This window comes from Pelobates fuscus, chromosome 6 (genome assembly GCF_036172605.1).
Source record: "Pelobates fuscus isolate aPelFus1 chromosome 6, aPelFus1.pri, whole genome shotgun sequence".
NCBI lineage: Eukaryota > Metazoa > Chordata > Amphibia > Anura > Pelobatidae > Pelobates > Pelobates fuscus.
Genome location: NC_086322.1, coordinates 195,912,614 through 195,929,717, shown reverse-complemented (window position 1 = coordinate 195,929,717; position 17,104 = coordinate 195,912,614). Strand labels below are relative to the sequence as shown.

The following is a 17,104-nucleotide window of genomic DNA, read 5'->3' as shown; positions in this document are numbered from 1 at the left end:
GTTTGTCTGAGTGTTGCAGGGTGAAAGGGGTTAGTGTGACTGTGTAAGAGAAGGTGAGTGTGATAGGATTATGGGGTTTGATGTGATAAGGAGATGTGGCAGAGTGAGGAGAGGAGAGTGTGGCATGGTTGTAGGGGAGGAGTGTGACAATATTATAAGGGGTTAATGTGAGTGTGTTAAGGTGAAGAGAGTGATAGTGTGTGTGGGGTGACAGTGTGTGAGGAGCCTGTGTGACAGTTTCCTGCTAAATGCAATTTAGTATAACTTTTCTCTGATGATAATTTTTCAATGTGATAAACTGTAGTAAATTGACCTGAGTTACTTGCCCAGGGGCATCTTGAGAAATTTCACTCAGTGATTTTATCAGCAATGCCCTCCAGCATTTATATTTTTTTTATTTTCTAACACATAGATAAACAGCATTGCACTGATATTGTGACATTTATAATCCTGAAATGTGGTACTAGAGTAAAAGTGAATAATTTCTGTTCATGGGCAAACTTGTAAAAAGCACGATTGTGTTTTACATTGAATAACTTTAAGTAAGCTTTGCTAGTGCATATTTTATGAGCAGTGTTTTAGAAGGCAACTAACTGATATATATATATGTTTTTCAAAAGTAGACAACTTAGGTAAATTTGTTTTTGCAGTCTTTTTTGTAGTCTTGTGTCTCCTTCCATTTTCTGAAAAAAAAATGCAGAATATTATTTTCCTGGATTGTTTACCCACACGTAGTCTTTTATTTGTGAATACGATGCACAAGATGTATGCCAGTGCAGAAGAAATGCCATTGCTGTGTTCTGTTTCATTGACTGAATAGAAAAATGCCCAACAAGCTTGGGTTTCCAAACTTTTATTTGTGGCAGCAGTACAGTATTTTTGGACTTGTGTGTTGCAGTTTTCAAACTGTAAATTTGCATTCAAAACATGTAAAAGGGTTGGGGAGTTAAGAAAACTGTATTACTAGTGAGACTTGTAGAATTTGAAGGGAACAAGAAACAGTGTTGGGGAACTTTAGGGTTGTTATTATTATAATTAGGATTAATCTAGTTCCAACATATTTGGCAGTGGTTTGCAATTATAAAAAGGAAATACTAGAGGAAAAGAAGAAGCTGCCCAAATGAACTTACATTCTATGACTAATGCAAGTTGTCAGTAAGAAATAAGGGTTCAAGAGACTTAGAATTATGGATGGTGATATTAGGATTAATGAGATATAAGACAGAGCTAGGTTAAGGTGAGCAGTAGGGTTAAGGCGAGAATTGAAGACCAATTTGGGGGAGTAACACTGGTATAACATTTAGATGCCTCACATAAATCTGAGAGTCATGTCCCACTACCACTATACGCACCAGCGGTAACCAATTATAGGTAGACAGGTAGTGTAGAATTTTTCAGCATCGATTTAAAACCATTGGTGATTGTCCCCACACTTCTATGGGTATTGTATCTAGATTTATTTATGTATATACGCGATCTGTCCAGAAAGTATCCAGCAATGTAATATGAAAAATAGAGATATTTAAGATAAAATATACAAGAAACATTGTACAAAGGACAGTGATGCCTAAGTCCCCTTCATAATAGGCACTTTGTGACCTCATACTGTTCACCCAGTGTCTCTTCCACTGTTCAAAACACTCTGCAAAATCATCTGTTGGAATTGCCATCAGCTGCCTTATCATATTTACCTGAATCTCATTGATGGTCTGAAATCTCTTCACTTTCAAAAATGATTTTAGTATTGGGAAAAGCCAGAAGATGCAGGATGCCATATCTAGGCTGTAGGGGGCTGAGTCACCCAGGTGATTTTATTTGTGCTGCACTCATTGCATCATCCCTCTAAAGCCATCTAAATCATCTGAATAGTTTTCACAGTGGAATGTACAAGTTTAACGCAAAATTGCATGCAGATTCATTGCTTTACTCGCTCAGTCATTTTGAATGTGATGGCCACACAGTAGATATGTTCACTCAATGGAGTCTAGCGACCCCACTGTCTAGTATAGTGAAGTCACCAGTGTTCATGCATTCACATGCCCGTCTGCTTTCCTTGGATGCCAGGTTACATCGAGGTCACATAAACCGTTCTCGTTATGTTAACAAATCTGGATACTTTTTGGACAGACCTTGTATGTATAAGTAGTGATGTCCCGAACGGTTCGCTTGCGAATAGTTCCTCGCGAACATAGCGTGTTCGCGTTCGCCACGTACGGCGAACATATGCGATGTTCGGTCCGCCCCCTATTCATCATCATTGAGTAAACTTTGACCCTGTACCTCACAGTCAGCAGACACATTGCAGCCAATCAGCAGCAGACCCTCCCTCCCAGACCTTCCCACCTCCTAGACAGCATACAATTTAGATTAATTCTGAAGCTGCATTCATTTTTTGTGTGTTTATTATACATTATCCTCCATAGCCAGTAGCCTGTGTTTATTATACATTTTCCCCCCACAACCAGTAACCTGTGTTTATTATACATTATCCCCCCATAGCCAGTAACCTGTGTTTATTATACATTATCCCCCCCATAGCCAGTAACCTGTGCTTATTATACATTATCCCTCCCATAGCCAGTAACCTGTGTTTATTATACATTATCCTCCCATAGCCAGTAACCTGTGTTTATTATACATTATCCCCCCATAGCCAGTAACCTGTGTTTATTATACATTATCCCCCATTATACATTATCCCCCATAGCCAGTAACCTTTGCTTATTATACATTATCTCCCCCATAGCCAGTAATCTGTGTTTATTATACATTATCCCCCACAACCAGTAACCTGTGTTTATTATACATTATCCCCCCATAGCCAGTAACCTGTGCTTATTATACATTATCCCTCCCATAGCCAGTATTGTGTGTTTATTATACATTATCCTCCCATAGCCAGTAACCTGTGTTTATTATACATTATCCTCCCCATAGCCAGTAACCTTTGTTTATTATACATTATCCTCCCATAGCCAGTAACCTGTGTTTATTATACATTATCCTTCCATAGCCAGTAACCTGTGTTTATTATACATTATCCTCCCATAGCCAGTAACCTGTGTTTATTATACATTATCCCCCATAGCCAGTAACCTGTGCTTATTATACATTATCTCCCCCATAGCCAGTAACCTGTGTTTATTATACATTATCCCCCACAACCAGTAACCTGTGTTTATTATACATTATCCCCCCACAACCAGTAACTTGTGTTTATTATACATTATCCCCCATAGTCATTTATCTTTGGACCTAGGCAGCATGATGTCTTAGGCCGGCCCAGAGAGTGAGTGAGTGAGTGAATAATATAATATATATGTTCAGAAACATATTAGTAATATATGTAAATCGGGTTCATGCAAAGAGGGTGAAAAGGTATTAAAGAAAAACACACTTATTGCATCAAATTTACAAAGCCAAACTTTTAAAAGCTTTCTTCATTTCTTTCTCGGGATGAGGAATATATCGGTTGTAGACTGAGGATTTCCATCTGCCCAATCTTTTAATAATATGCACTGGAGTGTCAGTGTTGAAGGAGACCAAAGCTGCCCCTATTCTAAATGAAAGACCCGAGATATGGGTACAACCCAATCTTAGGAGTAGTGTTCTGATGTAGAAGATGAATTTAGCCGTAGTCAGAGGGATTCAGTGAGAGTAGTGGTGAAATGTGTGTGGCATGACTGAGTGTGGGTAAGTAAGAGTCAAGTATTTTAACCAGGCACTAGTTTTAGGTGGGATAAAGTGGTATAGCGGATGGATGAGTAGTTTGGTTCGTTTTAGAGATTTGTAGAGAAAGTATATAGTGATCATGATTTTTAGCGATATTCAATATTTTTAAGGTGGTCCCAGTGACACCACTCATATCTGGTGTCACAATAGCTTGCATTTAAAAAAAAAACAAAAAACTTTTTTGACTGTAATATAATAGCAGTCAGTTTCCTTCACACGTGTGCGTTTCGGGGCCTGCCAGGGCACAGTGTCACACCAGTGCAACTCATATCTGGTGTAACAGTAGTGTACATTAAAAAAAAAACCTAGAAATTTGACTGTGAAATAATAGCAGTCAGTTTCCTTCACACGTGTGCGTTTCAGGGCCTGCCAGGGCACAGTGTCACACCAGTGCAACTCATATCTGGTGTAACAGTAGTGTACATTTAAAAAAAAAAAATACAGGGGGCTTGTTGTCACCTTTCGGGGACCCTTGGTGTTGTACGTGGCTGGGTGGAGGAAGAGACCTTCAATGACATCAGTGAGGACAAGGGACATGGCTAGCTTGGTATCCAACCTTGTGCAAAGGGGGAGTCTGCGGTTGTGCAAATGGACTGTTTGCGGTTGTTTGCGGTGCGTTAAACGGGGAGTTTGGTCTGTCACTGTGAAGCGGGCGTAACCCTTACACTACCTGATCAATACAACATCATACCTGATGTTTTAAAGCACGTTATTCCAAACAATTTAGGAATGTTAGGTGATTTATGCCCTTTATGGATTAAAAGCAGACTCTGCATCAACTATGTAATTTCCCATGGGAGTTTTTCCATGGATCCCCCTCCGGCATGCCACAGTCCAGGTGTTAGTCCCCTTGAAAACAACTTTTCCATCACTATTGTGGCCAGAAAGAGTCCCTGTCGGTTTTAAAATTCGCCTGCCTATTGAAGTCTATGGCGTTTCGTCCGGTTCGCCCGTTCGCGAACATTTGCGGAAGTTCGCGTTCGTCGTTCGCGAACGGAAAATTTCATGTTCGTGACATCACTATGTATAAGACATCACTATGAGGAGATGCTAATTGGCAAATGGTGGAGATTGCCATGTTTGTGCAATAGACCCTCAATTATTCTCTATGGAAAAGCATTAGATGCCTGAGATTGTCAATAATGATGATCTCAGCCAGAGTAGTAGCAGCAGCTGCTGTAAGACCAATGCTGCATGGGATAAAAGATGAGTAAAACTTTATTTATTGGTTACAAGGGGACATTCATCTAACATTACAGTGCTCTTTTAAAGATATGGGAAACCTTAAGGTTAGGGTCAAAGGAATATTTGGGGAATGTTTTGGTAAACTTAGCAATAAGGAACTACAGGTAGATTTAGAGCTAGGAGGTGCTTCAGGTTATGCGACTTAAGTTAAGAGTTTACAAGCCCCCAAGACTGCTAGGGGAGGAGTTATGACTAGGATTTGATTTAGTATTAGACGATATAGGGTTACAGATTTGAAAGACGTAGGATTAGGATATGTGGACTTATGGCTGATCTTAGAGTAACCTGGTGACATACAGTATTACTGATAATTACTTTCTATGAAATTTGGCATTTTCAATATTCTCCAGGGTCACTGCTGGGTATTGTCAGTGCAGGAGATAGAGCTTTTACTCAGAGATACTATCTGGCTGCTGGGTAACTTCTCTCTCTGTTTACACCAAAGTGGCATCGGGGCACTGGGTTGAAATGTTGAACTAATGAGTGTTCAGTCTCAGATGTTTGTAAAATGTGGTTATTACTGTGGAAATAAAAGTGGTATATGTATTAATATATATCTCATTTCAATTGGGGATATATTAACCTTTTTGGTCCCAGAAAAGACATTGACAGTGAATATATGTGAACTCTTTCCAGCAACATTAGTTGATAAAATGTTTCCTGCGCAATTGAAATGGTTACATATACATAAGTAAATTTGAAAGGGATCACATATACACATGTATGCTTATTAGCTGTAAGGAACACAGTTGTAACACTATGAGTTTGTACCTTCTTCATTCATGCATTCCAAATAATATAATACAATTTATGACATCTTCGATATATTAACCCTTTTCAGAAACAGAAACTGGTGAAATTGGTTGATTTTCTGTAGAACTGAAGGGGCTAATAAATACACATTATTTTATCAAAATCTATTAGGAGAAATCTTTTATGAGCAGATGGAGATAAGAAAATAGAAAGAGGGAGTGGAAAACATATGCCTTATTTAAATAATTGCTGTTAATGGCTGTAAGGAAGATGAAGGATATGCCACTTAATTGAAGAAGAAATGGTTAATATTTTCGTTTTAGCAGCCCTGGAGAGATAAGCAGAGTTGATTTATTCACCTGTCAGGACTTCACTCAGTCTGGCTCAGCATGACTCCTTAAACTGTGTGTGTGTGTGCTCGTCCACGAGAGATAAGGTAACAGATCTCTATAGGTAACACACTTTAGCACGACAGGGGCAGAGCGACAATAGCAAGTGATCCTAAGTGATAATATGCATTTATTCAGTTTAAACACTCTGATCCACTTTGTGATTTCAGTGAAAGGTAGCTTACACACATGTCAGACTACAGGTAGTTCACACATAACAACAATGATCTAATAGGTCTCACATGTTGTAATCATGTCAGCAATCAGGTGCAGTTATTTGACTTGCAAGGGTTGCTAACCATAATGAGAAATGTGGGGTGCCTCCTCCCCATCCCACTTAAAAAAAATATATAAAAAAAATAAAATAAAAAAATAATAAGTTCTTTAAAAAAAAAAAAAAGTGTAAAGTATTAATCCCACATTCTTTCTATGTAAAAACAACTGGTTTGTGATGGGAGAACAGCCACATTCAAGATACATGAAATGTTGTGAAAAGGTTAAGTTCTGTATCCCTGTATGATAATTCAATGCCCTTAGATTAATACATAAATACATAATAATAAAAACTACCTGCTCTTAACAATACTAGACGGCATGGATGCATAACGCTTGGGGGATTTTTACGTGCTCTGCTGTGAGAGTGCATCCATTTATACATTATGCTGCAAATACCCACAGCCTCATTCCTCATCTGCTTTCTAAAGCCAAGTGAGAACTTAGTAGCTGTGTCTTATTTCCCCTTGTATTGCAGATAGGGACAGGAGGGAGGAGCTATATGTCTCTCCAGCTCTCAGTTCCCTGGCTTTGATGCTTTCCTTATCTCCTTTGCTGTATTTCCCTGCTTTCTCCTAGGTGATTCATTTCTAGGCAACGTGCAGGCTAGCTGATGCTGCTTGGAGCTGGGATGAAGGCTGTGAAATTCAGCACCCCTTCCACCTAGACAGCTCCCCAGCGTTTCCCCATCGCTATCCGTCTAGCTGCATTCTAAACCTGTTTCTAGACAAGAAGCTTCGTGAGGATTCTTTGCAGCAGACCTTCTAATACCCTGCTGGTTTTGGAACCCAGAAGTGTTCCATCTGAGCTTCTAACACCCGTGCAAGCTCTCTCTTTCACTTTTTATATTCTCTAGGATTTTTTTTTTCTCCTTTACTGCTTGATCGGCATTCTGTTGAGTCCCCAATGTACCTTTCCCATTCTCGGATCACATAAGGTATATTACGCTTTGGGGATTTCTATTCCTATATACACTGCTATTTGTCCACTGTACTCGTGTGTTCGGTCATACTACAAGGGGTTTCTGTGAGATAGATCTGCACTAGGATCCTGAAGGATTACTGTCATTCCCTGCAGTTTGTCTGCTACAGTGAATGCGGCTGCACATGGAGATTTTTTTTCTGGGCAGTTGAGTTGATTTTTACTGCTCAGCTTTGGATGCTCATTGGATATTATGAACATCTCTGGGTCAACTATTTGCATGCTTTTGCATCAAGGAAGGTAAACCGCGTTATTCTGCTTGTGACCCCCATCCCTAGAAACTGTACCGTTTTGATTTACAGTCTGCTCCATCCATGCCTTCCTCTGTTATCCCTTAAAGGCACTGGGATTAAACTCTTCTTGAGATCCTTCCAACTCTTGCAGCTTCTCTTCAGCTTCCCATGAAGATTTGATTTGTGCCCAGCAGTCAGAGAAGAAGATGGACGTTTTAAATGCAGTGATCTGTCTGTCCGTCTTCTGGACTGTATCCTGGGAGAGAACGGGAGCAGACTCAATGATCCACATCGGTAAGAATTCATTTTTCCATGGATTCGTTAATATTCCACAGCATACTGCTGCAAATTCTGATCATTTCCCCATCAGAACTGTATGGAAAGTACACACACACACACACACACACACATTTACACTAAATACACACACACACACACACACACACACACACACTTACACTAAATACACACACACACACACCATCCATAGATACACATCAATGAGGATTGTTCTTCCAGTTTGTCAGATAATACTACATTGTTTCTTTTCATATCAATGGCACTGCTGTATATTTCTGTTACACTAACTACGGCTGATTGGATTCTCAGTATCACTCAGTCCATTCAGGAACGGATAAAGAAAGGGAGGTAGAATGGAAGGTGCAGTGGAAATCATACAGGTGTTACTACATTCCAGATGTTGCGAGTTACAGAAGAATAGAACGCAGGTATAGCTGGAGAATGTATTTTAGCAGTGTAATTCAATTAGAGGGGTTAAACCCCCTCACTCCCCCCCACACACACACATACAACCCCCCCCCCTCCCCCCCACACACACAAACACACACGACTCTTACACTCAAGGCTATTGTCTATGCAGATTGACAGATAGTATAGGAAGTGTTGCCTTTTGGGCAGGTGTGCTTGGGAATGATGTGTTGATAATTTTTTTATACATATTTTTTTTCTGTGTTAGATGTGCTGTTTCTCCCAACATTTTAGCCAGCTTGAGTAATCCTGTTGAATGAAGGGATCTCTCAGGCTCAGTGCAGTCATCCTACAGAGCTGCACTGATGCTAGGGGACTCTCACAAAAGGCTGCATTCATGTGCTTGGGATGCAATGATCATCCTTTGAGGGATACACAAACACTAGCAGACAGTGAAGAAATATAAAAAAAAAAAAAGATCTCAGGGGCGAGAGATGTGTGGATTTTCTGTTTAGAGATGGGGGAACCGGCGAGTGGCCAAAAGCTTGTGGGCCCCACCTATTGGCAGCAAGGCTGCATTAAAAATCCTATTCTTATACAAGCACATTAGCCATGTAGGTCGGTGCACCTTACAGTCACTATGCATTGCAATGTTACCCTGTATTATCATATGGAACAGACTGCAATGTCTTGTTTTGTTTGTTTTAGAACCTTGCTCTTTTACACTTGTGCAGGACCACATCCTGTTTATGGGGTTTTATTGGCTTTTGGAGTTTATTATGTAACCAGGACGTGGGAGTGTGGAGGAGTATGTTTTATTGAGGATAAATGGGTCTGATTCCTGTACAGAAGCACAGGCTGGGAAGTGATCTACAATCCAAACACGCAGGGACATTCTGTAAGGGAGTGATTTGGTTTACACCAATCCAAGTGCATACATCTCCTCTCCTCTCCTTCCCCCTATTTTCGGTGGGATAGCTCCCTTTGAAGGTCTGGGGCTCTAAGATCGATCTAGTGTCTGTAAATCTTCATATGATCAGCTAGCAAGATTTTACCAGAAGTACGAGGCACACTGTGCAAAACCGTGAATTTGATATATTTTACCAACATCTCATTTTACCAGTTAATTCATAGTCAGTGCTTCAGACAGCTCAGTAATAAGAAGGCACTAGAATTTGACTTTTCTCTAATAAAGTGTAAGTAGACAAGCCAACATCAGGCTCTCTATTTCATTGGGTACATAAGTTTACCAGGGTCATTTCTAATGGATATACTAGACATGTTCATTAAATGTGTTTTTGACCATAGTTCAAGGTCACAATTTACATAAAATAAGATTAACATGATGATTCACACTGTAAATAACAAAATTACAGTTTGTGTGTGTATTCCTCAACACATAGCTAAATATAAAATAAGTTCAGTATACATTATCTGTCAGTTCTAGTATTTTATAATATCCATCTAGCAATATCTACAAATATAGGGCAAATATTGGTGAGCTGCTGGTGCACTACAAATATGACACTGCTATAATGGTTGTGATTGCTGGGATTTGGCAAGGTCTGCTGCAGATTTATATCCATCAGCATAACACGTCTTATGATATTGAATTACAAATGACAATTTAAATCAATGTGAGCACTAATGAAATGTGTGTCATACATTAATATATGTGCGTTATGAGTGTATAAGAACACTGGGGTATTATAAAAACTCTGATTTGTTCTTGATAGGTTTTTTTTTCAGTGTATCATATAATGTAATGCTGAATTTAAAAATCCAGCAAAATGAAAAGATTAAACAACTGCGATCTTATCAAGTATCTATCTATCTATCTATCTATCTAGACTATCTATCTATCTATCTATCTATCTATCTATCTAGACTTCTAGACTATCTATCTATCTATCTATCTATCTTCTAGACTAGTTCTATCTATCTATCTATCTATCTATCTATCTATCTATCTATCTATCTATCTATCTAGACTTCAAAAGCCAACATTATTTAGCTAATTTGATATATTTGCCCATTAATTCTTCAAATGAGAATGGAAACCTAACAGCTCCTTCTAAGACAATTAATTTAACTTGGGATACAATTAGTGTATTTGACATGGGGATTAGGTTTTTATAGAGCACTTTATGTTTCCATGAAACTGTTGAATTGATAATCATTACATACAGCACACAGCAATATAAATTCCAAATAGAATTGCATTAATTTAGTTGTATGGGAACATAACAAAAACTTGAATAGGTAGTATTTTGTAATATTTAACAAAATGATTTTTTTTTTTATAAAACAGTATAATATTCCTATGAATAAAACAAGGATAAAGAGAAGATAAGGGAGTATATTGACTAAGCAATTAGATGTGGTCAGTTTACTTGTGATCTTCACATGTAAGTCAAATTAGTTGTTAGAAAATACTCAAGCTAAGCTTATTTAAAGAAACAAAAAGGACCCATTTTTTGTATTCCTACTATTTACTTGTCACATTTCACTGTTTAGTGAATACCGCTTTAGGCTGTATTATGTCAATTTTTTTTTTTTTATATTTACTCTCTTACTAAATGACTGATAGCTAAATACAAAATATCATGCATGTGTTTTCAGAAAACTACTTTTCAAAGAGTTTAAGTATGCTGTAGTGTTGTCCGAGAATAATATTTCTGGATTGGTTAAAACACTGTAGAGTTTAAAGAATTCTGTCCCTTTATGTACAGCTTTATGTGAAAGAAAACAATGAATGTAGTTCTCTGGAACAAGACTGGTAAACTCACATTACTATTGTGTGACTGATGATCTCAAAGTACTTGCTTTTAATTGGGATATAGATTTACAAATATGCCTTCATTACATTGCTCTTAACCTCTTAACTGTTGTGTACTGATGCAATGAATGCTTCCCATTCTATACCAGAGCCTTTCAGTGCAACATCTTTGTATTTCAGTAATCCTCTGAGTGTACCACCCATTTCATTCACTCTTTTCATTTCTGGCAGATTAAACATTTGCATATCATTCTTTACAAACCTATACATTAATATACCTGCCATCTTGGATAATGAGAGCAAATTTAGAAACTAGTTGACGTTTGGATGAGTACCGAATATATGTGCAAACAGATTTCTGTGCAGTTTTATTTTTCCCTTGTAATAATAAAAATGGTTTTAAGGCCTTTAAACTGTTTAATTCCATATTATGTTGTGTTTTTCTTGAACCCAGTGCATTGATTGGGTAATTTCATCAGACTCACATTACTTGATTGCTTAGAAGTTTCCTAATGATCTGTATGCTGTGCAAATAACAGGCAAGCCGTGAGTGGAATGAAGAAGGGTTTGTATTTTATGAGGCCATTCAGAAAGTCGCTCTGATTTATGTAGCTGAAAAGCGCCAAACTCTGTGATTAGCCATGTTTCTTCTCGTTTTTTTTCTTTTCTTTTTCAAATATCATCCCTCCTACTGCATTTTATTTTATTCAACTGCTATTCTGCATTATGCTTTAATTAAATAGGGATTTGGTAGCCTTTGCAATCATTTTTAGCCCTTTGCTTTGCACATCACACATATTGGAAATACAATGCCTTCATTCTTTCATAAAATGCAATGGTACCTCATATTTCATTGGTTGTTCAACCTTATCTTCTCTGGTTTTGTACTAAAATAGCCATTGCCATGATATTATAAAAAATACAGAAAGCAAAGTCATTAATCCATTGTTTATAGTGTGATTGTGCCTCTGAAATTGTATATTTCTTAACCCCTTAAGGACCATACTTCTGGAATAAAAGGGAATCATGACATGTCACACATGTCATGTGTCCTTAAGGGGTTAAACTGTTTTATTGAATATACACTATTTGCAGCCTTGCACTAATTGTTGCATTGCAATCATTAAATAATAAGAAATACATAGTACTAGCTAATATTTGTGGTACATATCATATTATACATGCCAAATAGATCTTTACTGTTTGTAATCAATTTCAACAAATATGATGGTGCTATATTATGGAAATAAAGCAGACAAACAAATAAAATAACATATTGGTAATAAACTCTGTCTTATTCTTATATTAGAAAGAAATATGGTGTATATACGATATGTAATAGACGACATCTATCTATCTATCTATCTATCTATCTATCTATCTATCTATCTATCTATCTATCTATCTCTAATTATATATATATATATATATATATATATATATATATATATATATATATATATATATATATACATATATGCTCTATATACTCTATAGATGTATTCCCAACTGGATAATGTATAATTTATCCTTGCTGTATACTGTTAGAAATTAGCAAATTGAATTTTTCTAAGTTGTAACATGACTGTAAAAGTCATTTTATAAAATGTTGTAGGATAATAACAAAATAGATTATTTTAAGTTATAAATCATCAGCCTCAATACTTTTCAGATGTCTACATCGCATTCGTTATTGATTGCGATATTTCTTGAAAATGCATATGCAATCATACTGTAAATCTCTATGCAATATCATTGTCCACAAACAATGTCACATATGTTGTGTAAAGTAAACCCATGACATTGATGGATCTACTGTAATACATTATAAAATGAGCTCTGCAGAGTAGGGAAACCAATACAACCACACATGCTCATCTGCATACGTTATGTGCGTGAACAGCCTCACAACACTACACAAGATTGTGGATGTTTATTACTTCAAATCAATATATGAGAGGCAAATATCCATGTGCATGTATGGAACATAAACCAAACTTGGCAACTCATCAACAATGTTTATCTCTTTTGTGTAAATATGATTCTCTGAATAAAGGCAAAACCAAGTTCTTGTTCCTTCTATAGCAATCAGTAACATGTGTAGATTGATTACTATGTGGCGAAACTAACCACTCTACTGTTGAATTCAGCTTTGTTCAGAAGTCAGTTTAAAGATACATGAACATGATATTTACTACAGCGCATCACCGGCTTGCTTCCGAGCCTAACTGACCTTAGCCAGTATAATGTCCTAGTTTAATGCTAGAATAAAAGGAAACATAATCCCATAAATTATAAATGCAAAAAGCAACACACTTCACCTTGACATGTCCTATAAACCCAAAAAACTTTCACAGTGATAAAAAATAAATTTAAAAAAATGTAAGGGGCCTGGGACCCACAAGACCCTTACAACTCCCCAAAGAAGTCTTGCAGGTGGCCCCTTCTATTTCTCCACCTAATGGGCTCTAGCCTGGAGAGTAATATTTCAGCTGGGGCTAAGGAGATGCAAGTCTATTGTGGATTTTAAACATATGGTCCATATTAATTCCCATTCTCCTGGTCTTATACAATAACCCTGGCCCCCAGGGTGGTAAGGGGTGTGCAATCCCACAGCCACCCCCAAAAAACATGTCCGTATCTATTACCTTCACAGTAATAGTGAGGGAATTACTTCAAAGAAATCTAAAATAAAAACCCGTAAAGACATTTTTTTATGTTTTCACCATTTTAAGGTTCTTTTTTTCCAATTTTTTTTCTTCAGACCACAATAAAGCCAAATAAAAAAAAACAATAACAAACCCAAAGAGACTTCTTAATATAAAAAGACCCGAGATTAAAAAAAAATACTACTGAAAACCCCCCACAAATAAATGCAATGGGAAAAAAAAAAACTATTTGTGTGAGCCTATTGCAAGTTTCATGCAGACTGACCATTCAACAAGAAAAAAGTTCCAGACTTTGAATCAGTGGTGGAACTAATGTAGAGAGGGCCTTGGTGAATTGTTATGGCTCCCCCCTATTGCAGGGATAGCCAAACGGTAGGTCTTCATATGTTGTACAGTTTCCACAATGCTTTGTACAACTCTGCCCATCCTTGCAGGGCTGTATTTAGCACTGAGCAGTGCTTGTGTCTTTGAATTCAAGTATGCATATTTTTTATGGGGTATATTTGTAAAAGCATGTGTGTATTTGCATGTAGGGTTGGCATTTTAAAGCGTTTGTGTACTTGTATGTAGAGATTGCTTTTGAATGTAGGAGTGTGTTTGTATGGAACCAAGCAATAAAGTTCTTGTTGCTTTTAAAGCAATCAGTAACATATACAGTATCTCACAAAAGTGAGTACACCACTCACATTTTTGTAAATATTTTATTATATCTTTTCATGTAAAAACACTGAACAAATGACACTCTGCTACAATGTAAAGTAGTACATGTACAGTCTGTATAACAGTGTAAATTTTCTGTCCCCTCAAAATAACGTAACACACAGCTATTAATGGCTAAACTGTTGGCAACAAAAGTGAGTACACCCCTAAGTGGAAATGTCCAAATTGGGCCCAAAGTGTCAATATTTTGAGTGGCCACCATTTTCTTCCAGCACCGCCTTAACCCTCATGGGCATGAAGTTTACAGAGCTCTCACAGGTTGCCACTGGAGTCCTCTCCACTCCTCCATAACAACATCACGGAGCTGGTGGATGTTAGAGATCTTGCGCTACCCCACCTTCTGTTTGAAAATGCCCCACAGATGCTCAATAGGATTTAGGTCTGGCGACATGCTTGGCCAGTCCATCACCTTTACCTTCAGCTTTTTTTAGCAAGGCAGCGGTCATCTTGGAGGTGTTTTTAGGTCGTTATCATGTTGCAATACTGCCCTGCGGCCCAGTCTCTGAAAGGAGGGGATCATGCTCTGCTTCATTATGTCACGGTACATGTTGGCATTTATGGTTCCCTCAATGTACTGTTGCTCCCCAGTGCCGGCGGCACTCATGCAGGCCCAGACCATGACACTCCCACCACCATGCTTGACTGTAGGCAAGACACACTTGTCTTTGTACTCCTCACACTGATAGAGAGACACACACTGACACATATTCAGATACACAAACACACAGATACAAACACCGATATACATTCAGATACACAGACTCACTCACTGATACACATACAGACACACAGAAACACACTGACACACATGCAGATACACTGACACACGTAGATGAACAGACACACAGATACAAACTCTGAATCGCATGCAGATAAACAGACATACATACTGACACACACAGGTACCCACACTGATACACATGAATGTACACAGACACACATAAACACACACTGACACACACACAGATACATACATACAGATACAAACTCTGATACACATGCAAATTCACAGATGCACAGAAATGAAGACTGACACACATACAAACACTGGCACACATGCAGATACACAGATATATATACTGACACACTTGAAGATATACAGACACAGAAACACACATTGACACACATTCAGATACACAGAAACACACAATGACACACATACACATACAAATACACAGAAACAAGCAATGACACACAGATACACTCATGATGATCAACATTTACAAATTTTGAGCCACTCTTTCTGTTTCCTACCTTTTTGTGTGAAGGATGGAATCCTGGCTTCCTTGGGACCCAGTCTGCTGGCTTAGGTTGTTAAGAATTAGAGGCTGTCTCTCTCTGGTAGTGCCCATTCCTCTCTGCTCTCCTCTCTGTCTCTACTGTGCAGCTATTTTGGATGGGAGAAGGTGACCAGCTTTCACTTCATCTGAGCTCTGCCGAAAAGAAAGAGTCATGGTTGTACTGTTAATGGACCACATTGCACTACCAGGCCCCTGATGATTTCATTGACCCTTTTGTGTGCAGGTGGGTGTGCTGCACTGGCAGTAGTTCTGCCACTGCTTTAAATGTTAAGTCAGATTTGTCATCTCCTGGACCATATCTGATATATTATTTTCTACCCTATAGTCCATGAAGAAAGAGGAGAGTCTATTCTGCATGCCTCTCCTCATTTTTGGGAACTTTTTGGGATCCCACCTTTTATTTTTTATGTATGTATTCTTAATTGAGAGACCCCATCAGCTTTTTTATGATATGTTGAGTATGTAGTTTACATGCTTTGCATGCATAATTTATTTTATGTTCAGATTCAGTGTCTCAGGGCCGAGAAGTGCGTCACTATGCACATCTCTGAGGTCTGTCCCTTTAATTGTACCGGTGTAACTCTCCTAGTGATAGATTGCACATTGTTTCACTTGGATAAGTATTTATGCCATTACAAATGTTTTTTTTGAGAAACCACAATGTAATTTAGTAAATAAAAAATGGTCTTGCATTTTTTGTTGTTTTCTTTAGGTACTTGTGCTCAGGATGGAACAATTTAGTTAATTGTATTGCAGCAAATTACATCAGTTAGTAAGTAGCAACTAAATAAAATACTTTGCTACAATGCCCCATCTCTCCCACCCCCCTAACCCCCCCCCCCCCAAAAAAAAAAATGTTAGGCTCTTGAAAATTAAGATGATAATGGGTGATACAAGCTGATAGTATAGGACTCAATTCTGTTATCGCATGGGATAAGTCAATAATATGTGTTAAAGACTTATTGATTCGTGAATAATTTGATTTGGTTAATATAGCTGCAAGCCTGACACCTAAATCTCATACTATTTAATATGTTGTTTTAACATTGATCTCACTGATCTCACAATGCATAAATAAATAAGAAAGCTTGAATAGACTATATACAGTATATATATATATATATATATATATATATATATATATATATATATATATATTTTTTTTTTTTTTTTTAAGGATTTCAAGGAAATGTGGATTTTCTGTTTACAACTAAATGTAATTTATATAAGTTAAATGAAAGGCAATATACTTCATAGATATTTTTTATTATCATTTTTTTAAGAGGAAAATTATGTCATTCAGTAAAATAGAACTCTGTAC

The 17,104-nt window shown here is 37.5% G+C and overlaps 1 protein-coding gene across 1 annotated transcript in view; it reads left to right on the top strand.

The window, feature by feature from the left end:
* Positions 1–6,975: 6,975 nt before the first annotated feature.
* Positions 6,976–17,104, top strand: part of GRID2 (glutamate ionotropic receptor delta type subunit 2) — a 1,057,299-nt gene continuing 1,047,170 nt past the window's right edge. Inside the window, exon 1 of the mRNA XM_063458620.1 lies at positions 6,976–7,900. Within this exon, the coding sequence (XP_063314690.1) occupies positions 7,813–7,900 (88 nt within the window). The 5' untranslated portion in view covers positions 6,976–7,812. The remainder of the gene's footprint in view (positions 7,901–17,104) is intronic.